The following is a 14,678-nucleotide window of genomic DNA, read 5'->3' as shown; positions in this document are numbered from 1 at the left end:
AATAAAACGTTTTTCGATATTGTAACAAAAAATTTCCCTTATAACAACTTTTTTTATACACTAGGGTTTCGAATTTCATCATGCTGTCCAAGTAGAAAAGACGCATTGTTTAATACTGTAATAAAATATAGCATGTTTTGTTATTTTATACAATTCATAATATTGAAACTGTTCAACGTAATATTGCTACACGACGATAGATGTCGTTGCACGCATTTAAATCGCGCTATCGTTTAGTTCAACGATTTTGATATATACGTCTCCATATAATTTACCCCGACCCCGCCGGCGAGGGCGAGGTCCCCGCGTTCTGACAGCTCGCACGCGCCTAGGCGCGTAGCTGACCGTCCGTAAGCCGTCTCAGCGCTCCGCATAGCGCCTCCTCCACTCTGACGACGCTCTAAGCCGAGGTGCAATCTCGCTATGAGACACCCTAAGGGCGGGCGTTTTTCCTCCCCGAGCCCTCCCAGAGGGCTCCCATTCTTCCTTCGCGGCCGGCTTGCCTAAGTGCCCGGCCCCTCTCACCGGTGACGCTGTAAAGGCCGCTAGGGTCAACAGCACTCTACAATTCGAAAAAAAAAAAAAAATACCCCGAGCCTCCGATTCCTTGGCCAAAAGAAACAAAGTACTTAGGTGCCATTCTTGACAGTAAACTTTCGTTCAAAGCCCACATCAACCGGGTCCGAAACAGGGCAGCGTTCGTACTACTTAGGTCGATTACACACGCTGCTATGCGGGAAGAGTAAAATGTCTTTTAGAAATAAGACGACATTATACAAGGCCTGCGTACGACCTATTATGACCTACGCGTGCCTTGTCTTCGCTCATGTGGAACCAACCCTCATCTACAGACTTCAAATCATTCAGAACAAGTTTCTACGCACTGCCACGTACTCGCCGTGGTACATGCGTAATGTCAACTTACATCGCGACCTTAAGATCGATTCAATCGCGGAGTACCTCAAAATACTCGCTACAGCGTATTTTGAGAGAGTGCGCAGCCACCCCAATCCTCTTGTAGCAGAGGCTTGTAAATACGTAGGTAGAGGAAACTTACAGACCGTACAAAGACGTCCCATGCACGTCTTAACCGACCCTGACGATAGGATCACGGCGCTTAACGCCATATACACCACCACACAAAAGACACACACACACCGCCCCCGCTGGTGAGGGCGAGGTCCCCGCGTTCTGACGGCTTGCACGTGCCTAGGCGCGTAGCTGACCGTCCGTAAGCCGTCTCAGCGCTCCGCATAGCGCCTCCTCCACTCCGACGACGCTCTAAGCCGAGGTGCGATCTCGCTAGGAGACACCCTTAGGGCGTGCGTTTTCCCCCCGAGCCCTCCCAGAGGGCCCCCCTTCGTCCTTCGCGGCCGGTGTCTTTAGTACCCGGCCCCTCGTACCGATGACGCTGTAAAGGCCGCTAGGGCCAACAGCACTCAACACTTCGAAAAAAAAAAAAAAAATTTACCCCGAGCCCTCCCCTTCTTTCTTCACGGCCGGTGTCTTTAGTACCCGGCCCCTCTCACCGGTGACGCTGTAAAGGCCGATAGGGCCAACAACACTCAACAATACGAAAAAAATGAAAATATTATTTCTCTTTTATATTTTCAAATAAAGCGCAACAGCGCCTTGCAACAGCGTATTTATTTTGTAAATCCCGTAGAATAGGTGATGTTTTTTTGGACGTGATGTACACGTGTTCTATAAAAGATTATAACAATAAAATTAATTTGAATAGACTGCAATGACCCACAAGTAAGAAATAACAAAAATTTTAAAACGACACAAGTACATTGAGCTATTACATATACTTGTTAGAAACTTATAATTAAAATATTTTCGTATTTTCTGGTAAAAAGTTGCAATAAATTCTTTTTGATTAAATCGTTTGTAACTGGCTGATTTTGCTACCTTGAAAAGGTGACCTTTTCAAGGAATCGGAGGCTCGGGGTAAATTTTTTTTTTCGAATTGTAGAGTGCTGTTGGCCCTAGCGGCCTTTACAGCGTCACCGGTGAGAGGGGCCGGGCACTTAGGCAAGCCGGCAGCGAAGGAAGAATGGGAGCCCTCTGGGAGGGCTCGGGGGGGAAAAACGCCCGCCCTTAGGGTGTCTCATAGCGAGATCGCACCTCGGCTTAGAGCGTCGTCGGAGTGGAGGAGGCGCTATGCGGAGCGCTGAGACGGCTTACGGACGGTCAGCTACGCGCCTAGGCGCATGCGAGCTGTCAGAACGCGGGGACCTCGCCCTCGCCGGCGGGGTCGGGGTAAATTATATGGAGACGTATATATCAAAATCGTTGAACTAAACGATAGCGCGATTTAAATGCGTGCAACGACATCTATCGTCGTGTAGCAATATTACGTTGAACAGTTTCAATATTATGAATTGTATAAAATAACAAAACATGCTACATTTTATTACAGTATTAAACAATGCGTCTTTTCTACTTGGACAGCATGAGGAAATTCGAAACCCTAGTGTATAAAAAAAGTTGTTATAAGGGAAATTTTTTGTTGCAATATCGAAAAACATTTTATTTTTAACATAGAAAAAGCACTACAAGAAAAAATTAATAATAATTTTATTACTAAATATATAATTATATATATATATATATATATATATAGTGTAGTGTATATATATATATACACTACACGAAATTTTCAACATTTAAAATATGATTTTAATAATTTTATTCTCATATTAATTTAATATTATTATATACTCGCAGTTAGACGTGCTATATTTTAATAGTAATAATGGAACAACCAAAATGTAATCGGTGTTATCTAAACGGTTGCAGCCGCGGATATACGAATAGTGTTATTGTAGGTATTTTTTAAACTTGTAGGTATCTTGAAGGCCATTACACATTGAAGACAATTGAAAACGTTGACTTCAATCAACAACATTTAGGTAGGTATTGCTCTTGATTAAAAAACAGGAAATACTAAATAAAACAAAGAAATAATATTATAAAAAAATGTGTAATAATAAACAAGCTATGTAAAGAAGTATTATAGGTAATAAATATTTTTTTATTAAATATATAAATGCTGTGCCCAAAATTGCGTTCGTACAAAGTACACATGTCAGAAGTGAAACTTCTTTGCCAAACTAATTGAAAAAAACTAATTAAAAACAAAAAACAAAACGCCAACGTCATGCAGTATTCCCAGGCCGTCACCCACCTAAGTACAGATCGCGCCCGACGTTGCTCAACTTCGGTGATTGGACGAGAACCGGTGTATTCAACGTGGTATAAACCAGGCGGTTACCCATCCAAGTACTGACGCGTCACACGTTGCTGCGTAACACGTACTTTCGTAAAATTTATAATAATTAAAATTATCTAAATGATTTCGTCAAAAATATATTTATTGTATTAAATTTTTATTAATATTCGCTTCAGCCTGTAATATCCTACTACTAGGCATACGAAGTTAATATAATTTGATCACTAATAATTTGATTTGTTTTTTCCTAGCTTAAAATATGGATTTATAGACGTTAGCAGTTCCAAATTATTTTAATGTAATGGTACCAATCGACCCATCGAATGATACATGTGATATATTGTAACAATATAAAATTTGTTCAAATTTTTTTTCACGGAACTTTCTTATTACTTTAATCAATGCTTAATAATCTGAAAGTGCCGGGCATTCCAGCGCACTGCTCATTGAACTTGTCACTCTGTCTGTAAACTTCGTCGGTACGCGCTTCATTTATATCGCGCATATATTTTATATGATCATCAGATGTAAGTACTTCGAGCCATTCCTCTGAAAATAAATAAAGAAGAAAAAATTGATAGTGAAACAATACGTTACCATATGAGGGGCAAATATATACATGTATATATATATATAATTCTCGTGTCAGGGCTGGACCGATTTTTATGAAATTTTGTGTGCATATCGGGTTGTTCTGAGAATCGGCCAACATCTATTTTTCATAACCCTAAGTTATAAGGGGGGGGGGGGGATTAAGGGGGTTAGTAACATATACGGCAAAACAACGTTTGCGGAGTCAGCTAGTATATAGGTATATACCTATAGTAGCGATCGGAAGTCTATGTAATTATTAGAAACAAAAACTAAATTACGTGATAACTACGTTTTCCTATAATAAACATTCTGTATGTAGGTCTCCCTAATTTTTTGAGTAGGTAAAAGGGTCTTAGCGAAGTCTAAATTATGTAAGTACCATATAATTCTTTTATAGAGCGCTCTTCACCACCATAATCCTTTGGAAGAATGCGTTTTGGAACGAACTCATTTATTTCATCCATGGTTTTGTGAATATGAACTCTCCCAGCAATTTTAGGGCTCATAACTTGTTTAATGACCGCCAAAAGTGTATCTAGTACTTTCGATGTCGTCACCAAATGAATTGATTTAACTCTCATTCCATAACCCTCCTGGAAATCAAAAAATAACTATAGGTATATAAACATAATATATTAGGGTTCTAGTTATAATTTGACTCAAAATTTTTTTTTTCTGAATTTACGTTAGTTCACCCCCTTTGATCATGTCCTAAGAGATAAATAAATATTATCTTAATTTCTCTTTTGATTTTTAATAAAATATTTAGGGGTCACTACTACTAAATTAAAAACAATAAAAAAATACATTTGTGTGGCAATTAATTTATTTCGTTACCGAGATGTCAATCATACATTAAAAAAAATATTAATCATTAGAAAAAAAGATATTTTACGTTAACAATGTACTCTTATTAACATTTGGATACTTTTCTCTAAAATTTTTGACTACCAAAATAGAAATTGTTTTTGTTCTTCGTTGGTGGTGATCAGCTTGTTATACTTGTAGCGACATCTATCGCGCGGCACACAAACTAGAGAAAATTGACGTATCCTACATTGCGCTATCGAAGTTATCAAAGTGACTGAGTATATAATTATACAAGATCCCGACAACAACGGTCGGGGCGTTAGCCCGCCAGGCATAACACCCGTCTCGTTGGAGGATCCTCCCTTTGTGAGGGTGGATGAAGAACTTCACAAACCATATTCCTCCGCATTCCCAAACTGGTGACCCCGAGCATGAACGTCAGCGCAGCCTTCGCAAAAGCCACGTTATCGTGACGTCATCATCACTTGACCCCGAGCAAGAACATCAACGCAACCTTCATCGTCATCATCACTTCCTCAAGCTTTCGAGCAGCGAGTAGCATCTAGCATCTACGGCTTCAGCCAGCCAGCATTTACGGCTACCATGGGTATCCTGACCATCAGCATGCAGCGGACGCGTATTCCTGGTCATCGCCCACAGTCTTCTCAGCGACTTTTGGCACAGCACACTGCAATTCGGCCGGTCAGCAAGCAGAGATGCACTTCTCTCCTGGTCGACGCAGCAGCCAGCCACTACGCAGCACTGCACCACTCCGATTCACTGGAGCATATACAGCATCACCGCAGACAGTTCCGACTCACCGTGAACTATGTGGCATCTGGTTCCGACTCACTGGAACACTCCACTGGCCCGGCAAGCATCACAAGATGAATGGACGATTCAACCTGCTATCGACCTCCGGTCTCGGAGGGGAGTGATGTAGCGACATCTATCGCGCGGCACACAAACTAGAGAAAACTGACGTATCCTACATCGCGCTATCAAAGTTATCAAAGTTTATATACAAGATCCCAACAACAACCGTCGGGGCGTTAGCCCGCCAGACATAACACCCGTCTGGTTGGAGGATCCTCCCTTTTCTTCACATTACCAAATACTCCTTTAATGCTGTGCCTAGCTTTGCTGTATCATTTAACACTCTCATGTAACTCTAAAAACCTTGTATTCTTCATATTATGTCCAAAAATGGCGTTCTTTTTTCAAAAATGCGAGTGAAATTCCAAAAATACTGAAAAGCCTTAAAGCCGACACAAAATTCTCAATATTTTTTCGTCAATGTGACTAATATCCAGGGTAATACGCTTGGAAGTTAAAATCTGAACCTTCGTCATTCAGCGTAGGTACCATTTTTAGATTAGTTTCAAAAAAGATCTCGTCATAAAAAATGCAAGGGAAACAAGTTCTTCGGATAGATACCACAAAAACCCCAGGATCTTTGTTAGGGCTTTTTTGGTCATTGCTTTGTTTATATCTAGAAACTTTATAGATTTTTTAACAACCATAAATCATTCCTTGGTGCTGAAGTTATCATAGGAGCTTGATACCAATGTTCGACATAAATTGTAACGACGAAAACCCATATATAAGTAATAGCTTTTAATTGCCCTTTTTGTGAATTTAAACTAATCGCTAAACACAATAATACTATTTTCAAGCAGTATTGTGTTTCCGTTGGTGAGTTTGATTGCCTAAGTTCTAGGATAGAATTGTATCAGAAGCACATTTGAAGCACAAGCTTCCCCAGTTCCATGGCTAAGTTTAGGTAGTAGATCCACTGTTTCGTGTTCTGTTATGTCTTCGATCAGTTTGCTATCCTAATGAATTGTAAGAGGCTTAGTTGATTGAAATTATTTTTTTAAACCCTCCGCTACTCTTTGTTGCATACGTTGGTGACGAATCGAGGAAGCATTAATATTGAACTCAGAAGGATCGGCTCCTGTACTTTTGAGCGTTGATGTTAAAATTATTGCGCCCCGTTTGTGTTTAGGCGGGGCAATTCTACTGTCAAAGTCGATCCTGGTCTCACCGATATTACTGAGGTAGAACTTTTTTTCGTCGTCACTGCTGGTGGTCGAAGAAGCCAGTATGCACTTTTGTCGCAAAGATTGATAATAAGTTTTCTCTTGATCTATAAAACGTTAAACGCGGGCGTTTTTCTGCTCTTTTTTTACACACATTTAACCAAGGCGTGCCTCCGAAAATATTTTCGGAGGCACTAGATAGCAGTCCAAACGGCATATCAATTAATGGCAAATTATTGAACAACATAAGGTACGCAGACGACACGATATTAATCGCCGATAGTCTCGCGGGTCTTCAAAGGTTGATAAATTCAGTGGCTTCCGTTAGTGTTGAATACGGTATAAACATCAACACCAAAAAGACGAAGTACATGGTAATAATTTTTGAATATTATATCAAAAATTGACCGCTCCAGCGGGATTCGAACCCGCGTCTCCGACTGACCGTGTCGGCGCTCTAGCCAATTAAGCTATGGAACGATGTACCCGCTAGAGCGAAACTTTTGATATGATGATTTTTATTTTCGGTTTAAGCGAACCGTGGCGCCGTCTATAGTGAGTTCTTTACAGAGACCCGTAACTATTCAAAGTTTCATATTACAATGAAAATCTTTGACAGGAGACGACACCATGCTATTTCTAATATGTACGATTTTATTTTTGTGTTACCCTCACATTAGCAATTCTAAACATTTTTGAATATCATATCAAAAATTGACCGCTCCAGCGGGATTCGAACCCGCGTCTCCGACTGACCGTGTCGGCGCTCTAGCCAATTAAGCTATGGAACGATGTACCCGCTAGAGCGAAACTTTTGATATGATGATTTTTATTTTCGGTTTAAGCGAACCGTGGCGGTCAATTTTTGATATGATATTCAAAAATGTTTAGAATTGCTAATGTGAGGGTAACACAAAAATAAAATCGTACATATTAGAAATAGCATGGTGTCGTCTCCTGTCAAAGATTTTCATTGTAATATGAAACTTTGAATAGTTACGGGTCTCTGTAAAGAACTCACTATAGACGGCGCCACGGTTCGCTTAAACCGAAAATAAAAATCATCATATCAAAAGTTTCGCTCTAGCGGGTACATCGTTCCATAGCTTAATTGGCTAGAACGCCGACACGGTCAGTCGGAGACGCGGGTTCGAATCCCGCTGGAGCGGTCAATTTTTGATATGATATTCAAAAATGTTTAGAATTCCTAATGTGAGGGTAACACAAAAATAAAATCGTACATATTATATGGTAATAAGCCGAAAACCCGAGCTTATCACGTCTTTATCCCTAAATGGCCAGGGCATTGAACGGGTCACCAAATTCGGATATCTGGGCACAATCGTTGACGAAACAGGAGATCACAGCCTCGAAATACGATGCAGAATAGAGCAGGCACGCAACGCCTTTTCGAGAATGAAAAGAGTTCTTTGTGACCGGAACCTAAGTATTTCTCTTCGAACACGCATGGCGCGGTGCTATGTCTTTTCTGTACTTCTCTATGGTGTGGAAGCTTGGACGCTGACAGGAGCCATGTCTAAAAAACTGGAAGCGTTCGAGATGTGGGTGTACAGACGTATGTTAAGAATTTCTTGGAGGGACCGCGTACGAAACACCACCGTGCTACAAAGAATGGGGAAGGCCACAGAGATACTTACAACCATAAAGAGGAGGAAATTGGAATATTTTGGACACGTGATGCGCAACACCAAAAAATATGAACTCCTTCAACTTATCATTCAGGGGAAAGTAGCAGGCAGAAGGAGGCCTGGCCGCAGAAGGATATCGTGGCTAAAGAACTTGCGCCATTGGTTCGGGAAGAGCACAAGATCACTTTTTAGCGCAGCGGTCTCAAATGTTGAAATCGCCCTAATGATTGCCAACCTTCGCAAGGAGACGGCACCTTAAGAAGAAGAAGAACCAAGGCGTCCTTTTTTTTTCTACTCAATCAAAAATTGTATGATTTTCTCAATGGTGATATCATTTAAAGAATCAGCGTGAGCTATGTCAAAGAAAGTTCTTCTAATTAACCTTGCCATTATTTTTCATTATTTCGTAGGCTCTTAGAGCGTTTGGCTTTATTTTCTTTTTCACACTGCAATAAAATCACAAGTAGTAGTATTCAAAGAATTACGATTGGTTTGTTTCATAACGATCTTGTAATGAAAAAATTTACTCAACACTTTATTAGTCATCGGCAACTTGCTTTGAATTAAATTATTTGATGTTTGTCCTTCCAACCGAATACTAGTTTTATTCGGGGTCAATAGTAACGAACTGGACGACGACACCATGATGCCACAAAACACGATACGCGGCAAAACAAAATATACGTGCACTCGGTCTTACCGCGCGTTGGCCACTGTTGGTTGTTGCCAAGGTGCTTTAGGGGGGCATCATAAGGATTGCGGGGGAAGGGCGGGAAGGTAAACAAAGCGTGTCACGTTCCACGATCAACAACAATGAGCTAAAAAATACGTTTAGTTGTACTTTAATCGTGAATTGAACCGTTTTGTGTACACTAAGATGTGTGCCCTTATTTTCAAAACCTTGACACACAGTAGCGACCCCTAAAGTATTTCTAAAAAAATCACTAGTTACTTTTTCGGGTTATAGAAGCTAATGGCAGATTTACGAGGTTAATTTTTTAAAGTTGAAAAATAAAAGGCACCTTAACACATAATATGGTGGACAGTGTCAAAGCGCAGAAGTATAGGGTATATTTTAGAGAGGTTTAGAATCGGTGCTAAATTTACTTCAACTAAATTTAATTTGGTAATAGAAATATTATTTTAATTTGTGAAAAGTGCTTTTGAAGATAACTTGAATAAAATAATTTTTGATTTTGATTTTGAAACATTGGAGATGATGAGGAAGATCGTATGTTGTTACATAATCTTACTTTTTATTACTGCCCTTGTCCTCCTAACGTACATACGTTTAGATACAATGTTTAAAAATTGGAGATGATGAGGAAGATCGTATGTTGTTACATAATCTTACTTTTTATTACTGCCCTTGTCCTCCTAACCTACATACGTTTAGATACAATGTCAAATCCACAATTCAAAGACGATGAGAATTACTTAATATCAGTCCAAGTTTTTTAAATAATATTCTAAGGGGTCATACAATCGAGTGATGTTCGGAAAAAACAAAAAAATATCAACAGAGGGGAGTGATATCACGAATATTATTTTTCATTGAACGATGGACGGTTTCTACAACAATAATCAATTAATTTTGATATTTCTCACCTAGGGTTAAGGGGTTAAAAAAATTTAAAAAAAAAATGACATGATTAATGCCCCTTAGTAAAATTATATACATTTTTTAAATCACAATTTAGCTACTTATAAATATAGATTTAAAATATATATAATACTCACGATGTATATAGACAAAGCTTGTCTTAAATACATAAGATTTATCTTGGGCAAAATATCCACAAGCTTTACTTCAGAAATATCCACGATTACTAGAAATCCATTCATGTAGTCGTGAGCTCTAATATATTCTGACAGCTGCAAAATTACAAAGAATAAATTATATCTTCCATTAATTATACTTTCCAACAATTATTGTGGTCCAGACGAAACTGACACAAGGTGAAAAAATGAATTAATTTACCAACAATTTTTTCCCTAATAAAAATTGCGTAAAACTATTATTTTAGGAATATGTGTAATTTTTTTCAGAAATATAAAATATCCACTCAAACAATCCCTTAGAAGTGAAATATTGATTTTTGGAGACCTAGAATGATCCTTCTCTGTGCTAAATTACTTTCCAAGTAAAATGAAAAAGTTTTAAGACATTTAATCAATGGTTGTTCAACGGTTGCTTTGCAATGGAAACGCACAGCATGTCTGTGACTAACGTGAGGGATAAACGGTACAACACAGTGGCTAAAATAAAACTGGATTGAAACGAATATAAACCGGATGTTCGGTGTCACGCGTCTTCTATCCAACTGATTGTATTAACGATAGGGATTGGCTGTTATAAGCGCTCATGAGCTTGAGCTTGATCCACGCTCATAATGAAGTTTGTGAAGCTACACAAATACTGAGCATAGTTAGACGTTAGTGTTAGAAACTTTACTTACTTTCCTACGAGTTTAATATGAGGCATTTATTTTTCACTGACTAGATTACATTATGTTATTGAAAACTACCTTTTTGTTTGATTTTTACATCACTCGTATTTATAAAGTAAATCAAATGATATTCAAAAATAAACAAATGTATATAATTTATCTCCTGCATTTCAAATAAATGAATTAGTAGCTGTTTTACAACATTCGGATTCTGGGCTCATTGTAAAGCATCGAAATCTCGTAGACATTTATAAACCGTAGCTATATTTCGAGACTCTAACAGTTCGAATTATTTGTTTCCACGAGGAAGAAATACGATTATGAAGAATTTGACAAGATAAGAAAATATATTAAATTAAAAAAAAAAAAAAAAAAAAAAAAACTATAAATTTATTTTTATTTTAAATTTAAACTTTGTTTTAAATGACATAGAAATGTGGCTAGATCCTCTACTAGATAATTGGTTTCTACGCACAACATTTTCCTCATTCCTTAAGTACACACAACTTACAACAATAGTCGATCTAAAGAATTCCATGTTTTGAGAAGGGTGGAGTGGAACGTTGTTAAACTTCACGACTTCCACTCTGTAGTGCTCATCTGTCAACTTTGGCAGCAAGATTGTCCACCTGGAATAAATAAATTTCCATATTCAGATAAGCAGTTAGTTTTAAAGATTGCGTATTTACAATTACTAGTGGTTACCCAGTGGTCTAAATTCGACCATAATTAATTTAAATTATAAGTTTGAACATTATTAAGGTTCTATTGTCAAAGATTATATTTCTATAATAATAAATAAATGAGTATAATTATATTATACATGGTAGTGTGCGTAATGTTTTTTTTATTGATTTAATATTTTTTATGCATAATAAAAATTATAATTAGCATTCTCTAGTTCCATCTCTATATAAACTATAAGTGTGCTAAATTTCATACTCCTCCATCCGTGCAATTTTTGTAAAAGGGGTACAAAGCCTGTGCTTCGCGTGTTAATATATACATTTATGTTTTATTTTATTTATTTATTTATTTATTAAGCTTTATTGCACACAAAAAAAGAAGGTAAAGCTTTAGATTAGGTAAAACCGAATTTCGGGACGGTGGGGGGATGGGGGGGGGAGAGGGTGGGGAACGCTACCCCTGGTACCACTGTCACACCTCGGAACCCCATGGTTATGGAGATATCCATGGTTAAAGTTTTGAGATTAGAAGAAGAATTTCAAAAGTTAGAGGAACGCTTGGCTCCGGCGCTACGGGAAGTGCAGCCCTTCCGCCCTTGCGTGCGAAAGCACGCTCACTCATGCTCCGTTCCGCAGCGGAGGCTGGTCGCCTTGGGCGACCAGCCTCAGCCGCTCCTCTACGCATTCGTTCGCGCGCTTTCGCACGGCGGGCGAGGGCTGCCCTCCCTTCGCGCCTCCGCGGCACAAAAAAAAAACACTCTAGGGGTAGGACAGACCAAGACCACGTGGACAGTGGGGTGCTCCGATTCGGTTTTGGGTATTTTTCGAATTTCTAAACCTATATTCTAGCACGCAATGTTACTAATTTTATTAGAATATTGTGTCTTGACGTTTTGTTTAAAAGTGTCGATTTGTCACACAATGCAAACAGTACGAGCTCAAAGGTATTATAATAGCTTTAAATTCTTCTTCTAACCTCAAAACTTTAACCATGGATATCTCCATAACCATGGGGTTTTGAGGTATGACAGTGTTACCTTGTATAGATTCCCCTACACCCTCCACCCTCCACACCCAAAAACCCCATAATTCGGTTTTTTTGTACGGAGCATGAGTGAGCGTGCTTTCGCACGCAAGGGCTGCACTTCCCGTAGCGCCGGAGCCAAGCGTTCCTCTAACTTTCGAAATTCTTCTTCCTCAAAACTTTAACCATGGATATCTCCATAACCATGGGGTTCCGAGGTGTGACAGTGGTACCAGGGGTAGCGTTTCCCACCCTCTCCCCCCCCATCCCCCCACGGTCCCGAAATTCGGTTTTACCTAATCTAGATCTTAGCCAAAAAGAAGATACATTTTAGAACAATTTGATACAGATTACGATGATATAGATTACTCATGTTTTTTATTATTTACGTAAAAATTTGATTGAACAAAAATTTAAAGTGAACAGCAGAACGAATAGTAAGTAAGCCTTAATATCTATGGAATATATATAATAAATACACACGTACTTATACATTCATACACACATACAAATTTTCATTTCACACACACATCAATATTTACATTATTATATATTTCATTGTCTATATTTATAATGAAAATAGCATTAATTATCAATTTTTAGCTACCATTAGCCCGGGAAAATGATTTCTCATTACTTTCTTTTTCATATCACTAGCAATAATAATTTTGTTTCTTTGTTTAAATCGTTAAAAATATTATTTTCAATATAATTCCTAAGCATTATTAAAAAAATAAAAAAATAATTCTAATTTTTCCCAGCCAGTTTTACATAAACGAAGGAATCTTTGAAACAATTGTATAATAATTTGTGTACATGTCCTATGTGCCCCCAATATTTGATATTTTATTTGATTATTTGTAACTTGTTTCACGTTTAAAATGAAAATCTTTAGTTGTTTTATATAAGCAAATTGTGTTATTCTTATATAAAACATAGTATGATGTAATCACTCAAGGTTAGTTGTGCTAATTTTATCTATAATTATTTAAGTGTACCATTTATTATATTTAATATGACTCACATACCATAATAAAGTTGATTATTGAAACCGTTTATTTAAATAAGGATAATTTATTTAATAATAAAATAATAAACATAACCGAGTTAGCAAATTCAAATCAAGATATTTTCCTTATAAAATATATAAAGTAACTTCTATTTGATTGCATATTGCATAATATGCATGAATACAAACGAAATATTTAAGTAAATTAAGAAAAACTTTTCGCTTTTAAGGTTGTTAGTACTCGGAAAAGCCTTACGTTGTAAGGACGATGATTTTTCGAGTTTGCCAATCTTTATAGAAGAACCTTTTTTGAAGTTTTTTAGTATAATACCATTCTCTTACAAGCTCGATTCATACTTACACAGGTTCAGTTGCACTGGCAAAATCTGTTTTTATATTCCAATCCGTAAAAAAATGTGGTAGTAATGTTCTCATAGTGCATACTCTGTCCAGCTGGCCCTTCGCACGCTCTATAGATCCCTTACACGCAATTATGGCCATCTCGTAATAGCGATCACCTGTGGAGAGATATAATATTTAATCCTTGTGTACTATACAGGGAGTATATGAAGTGTACTGAACTAAACTGAAAGTACCCTTAAATTTCATATTGCTGAGCACTTTTTTTTCTTAGTAGGGGCTTAGTCTTCTATAACAGTCTACTACGGCTTAACGAATAATTTCTATACTTAGTGTTAGAGTATGGATCAATCATCAGGCGTTTCAGGGGTTTATGATAAAAATGAAGTGGACAACTTTACGAATACATGCACCCCGAGATACGGTGGAATGTACACGAATAAAAATATTGACCAAAAACGAATATTTTTTATATAAAAATATCTTCATTATGTGGCAAAGGACACCGAACCGTCACTCTTAATGAAACGTCTACACCGTTACATCGGTTGTCGTCGTATACTAATATAAAAAGATCAACCTTGTGTGTTTATTGGTAGTTTTATTGGAGCTAATCCCTCCAGCTACAAAATTGATTTTAATTTTTTTTATAAGTAGTTTATTATTTTTGAGTGTCATAGGGTTTGCTTATTTCCGTAACGAAAAGTTGTCACATACATAAAAATATATTTACGAGTATGAAGCAAGCTGGAAGAAAAACAAAAATTATTAAATTACAATTATAACAAATCTCTTGAATTGGGTGAATCCGACGTA

The 14,678-nt window shown here is 37.6% G+C and overlaps 1 protein-coding gene across 1 annotated transcript; it reads right to left on the bottom strand.

Moving 5' to 3' along the window:
- Positions 1 to 3,469: 3,469 nt before the first annotated feature.
- Positions 3,470 to 13,984, bottom strand: LOC123663415 (alpha-tocopherol transfer protein-like). Its single transcript, XM_045598100.1, has 5 exons — positions 13,864 to 13,984; positions 11,295 to 11,412; positions 10,074 to 10,208; positions 4,212 to 4,425; positions 3,470 to 3,787 (listed from the first exon to the last, which is right to left on the bottom strand). Exons 1-5 carry the CDS (start codon positions 13,935 to 13,937, stop codon positions 3,633 to 3,635), a joined length of 696 nt encoding a protein of 231 aa, XP_045454056.1. The 5' UTR covers positions 13,938 to 13,984; the 3' UTR covers positions 3,470 to 3,632.
- Positions 13,985 to 14,678: the final 694 nt, after the last annotated feature.

This window comes from Melitaea cinxia, chromosome 20 (genome assembly GCF_905220565.1).
Source record: "Melitaea cinxia chromosome 20, ilMelCinx1.1, whole genome shotgun sequence".
Taxonomy (NCBI): domain Eukaryota; kingdom Metazoa; phylum Arthropoda; class Insecta; order Lepidoptera; family Nymphalidae; genus Melitaea; species Melitaea cinxia.
This window is presented reverse-complemented; position numbering and strand designations above follow the sequence as displayed.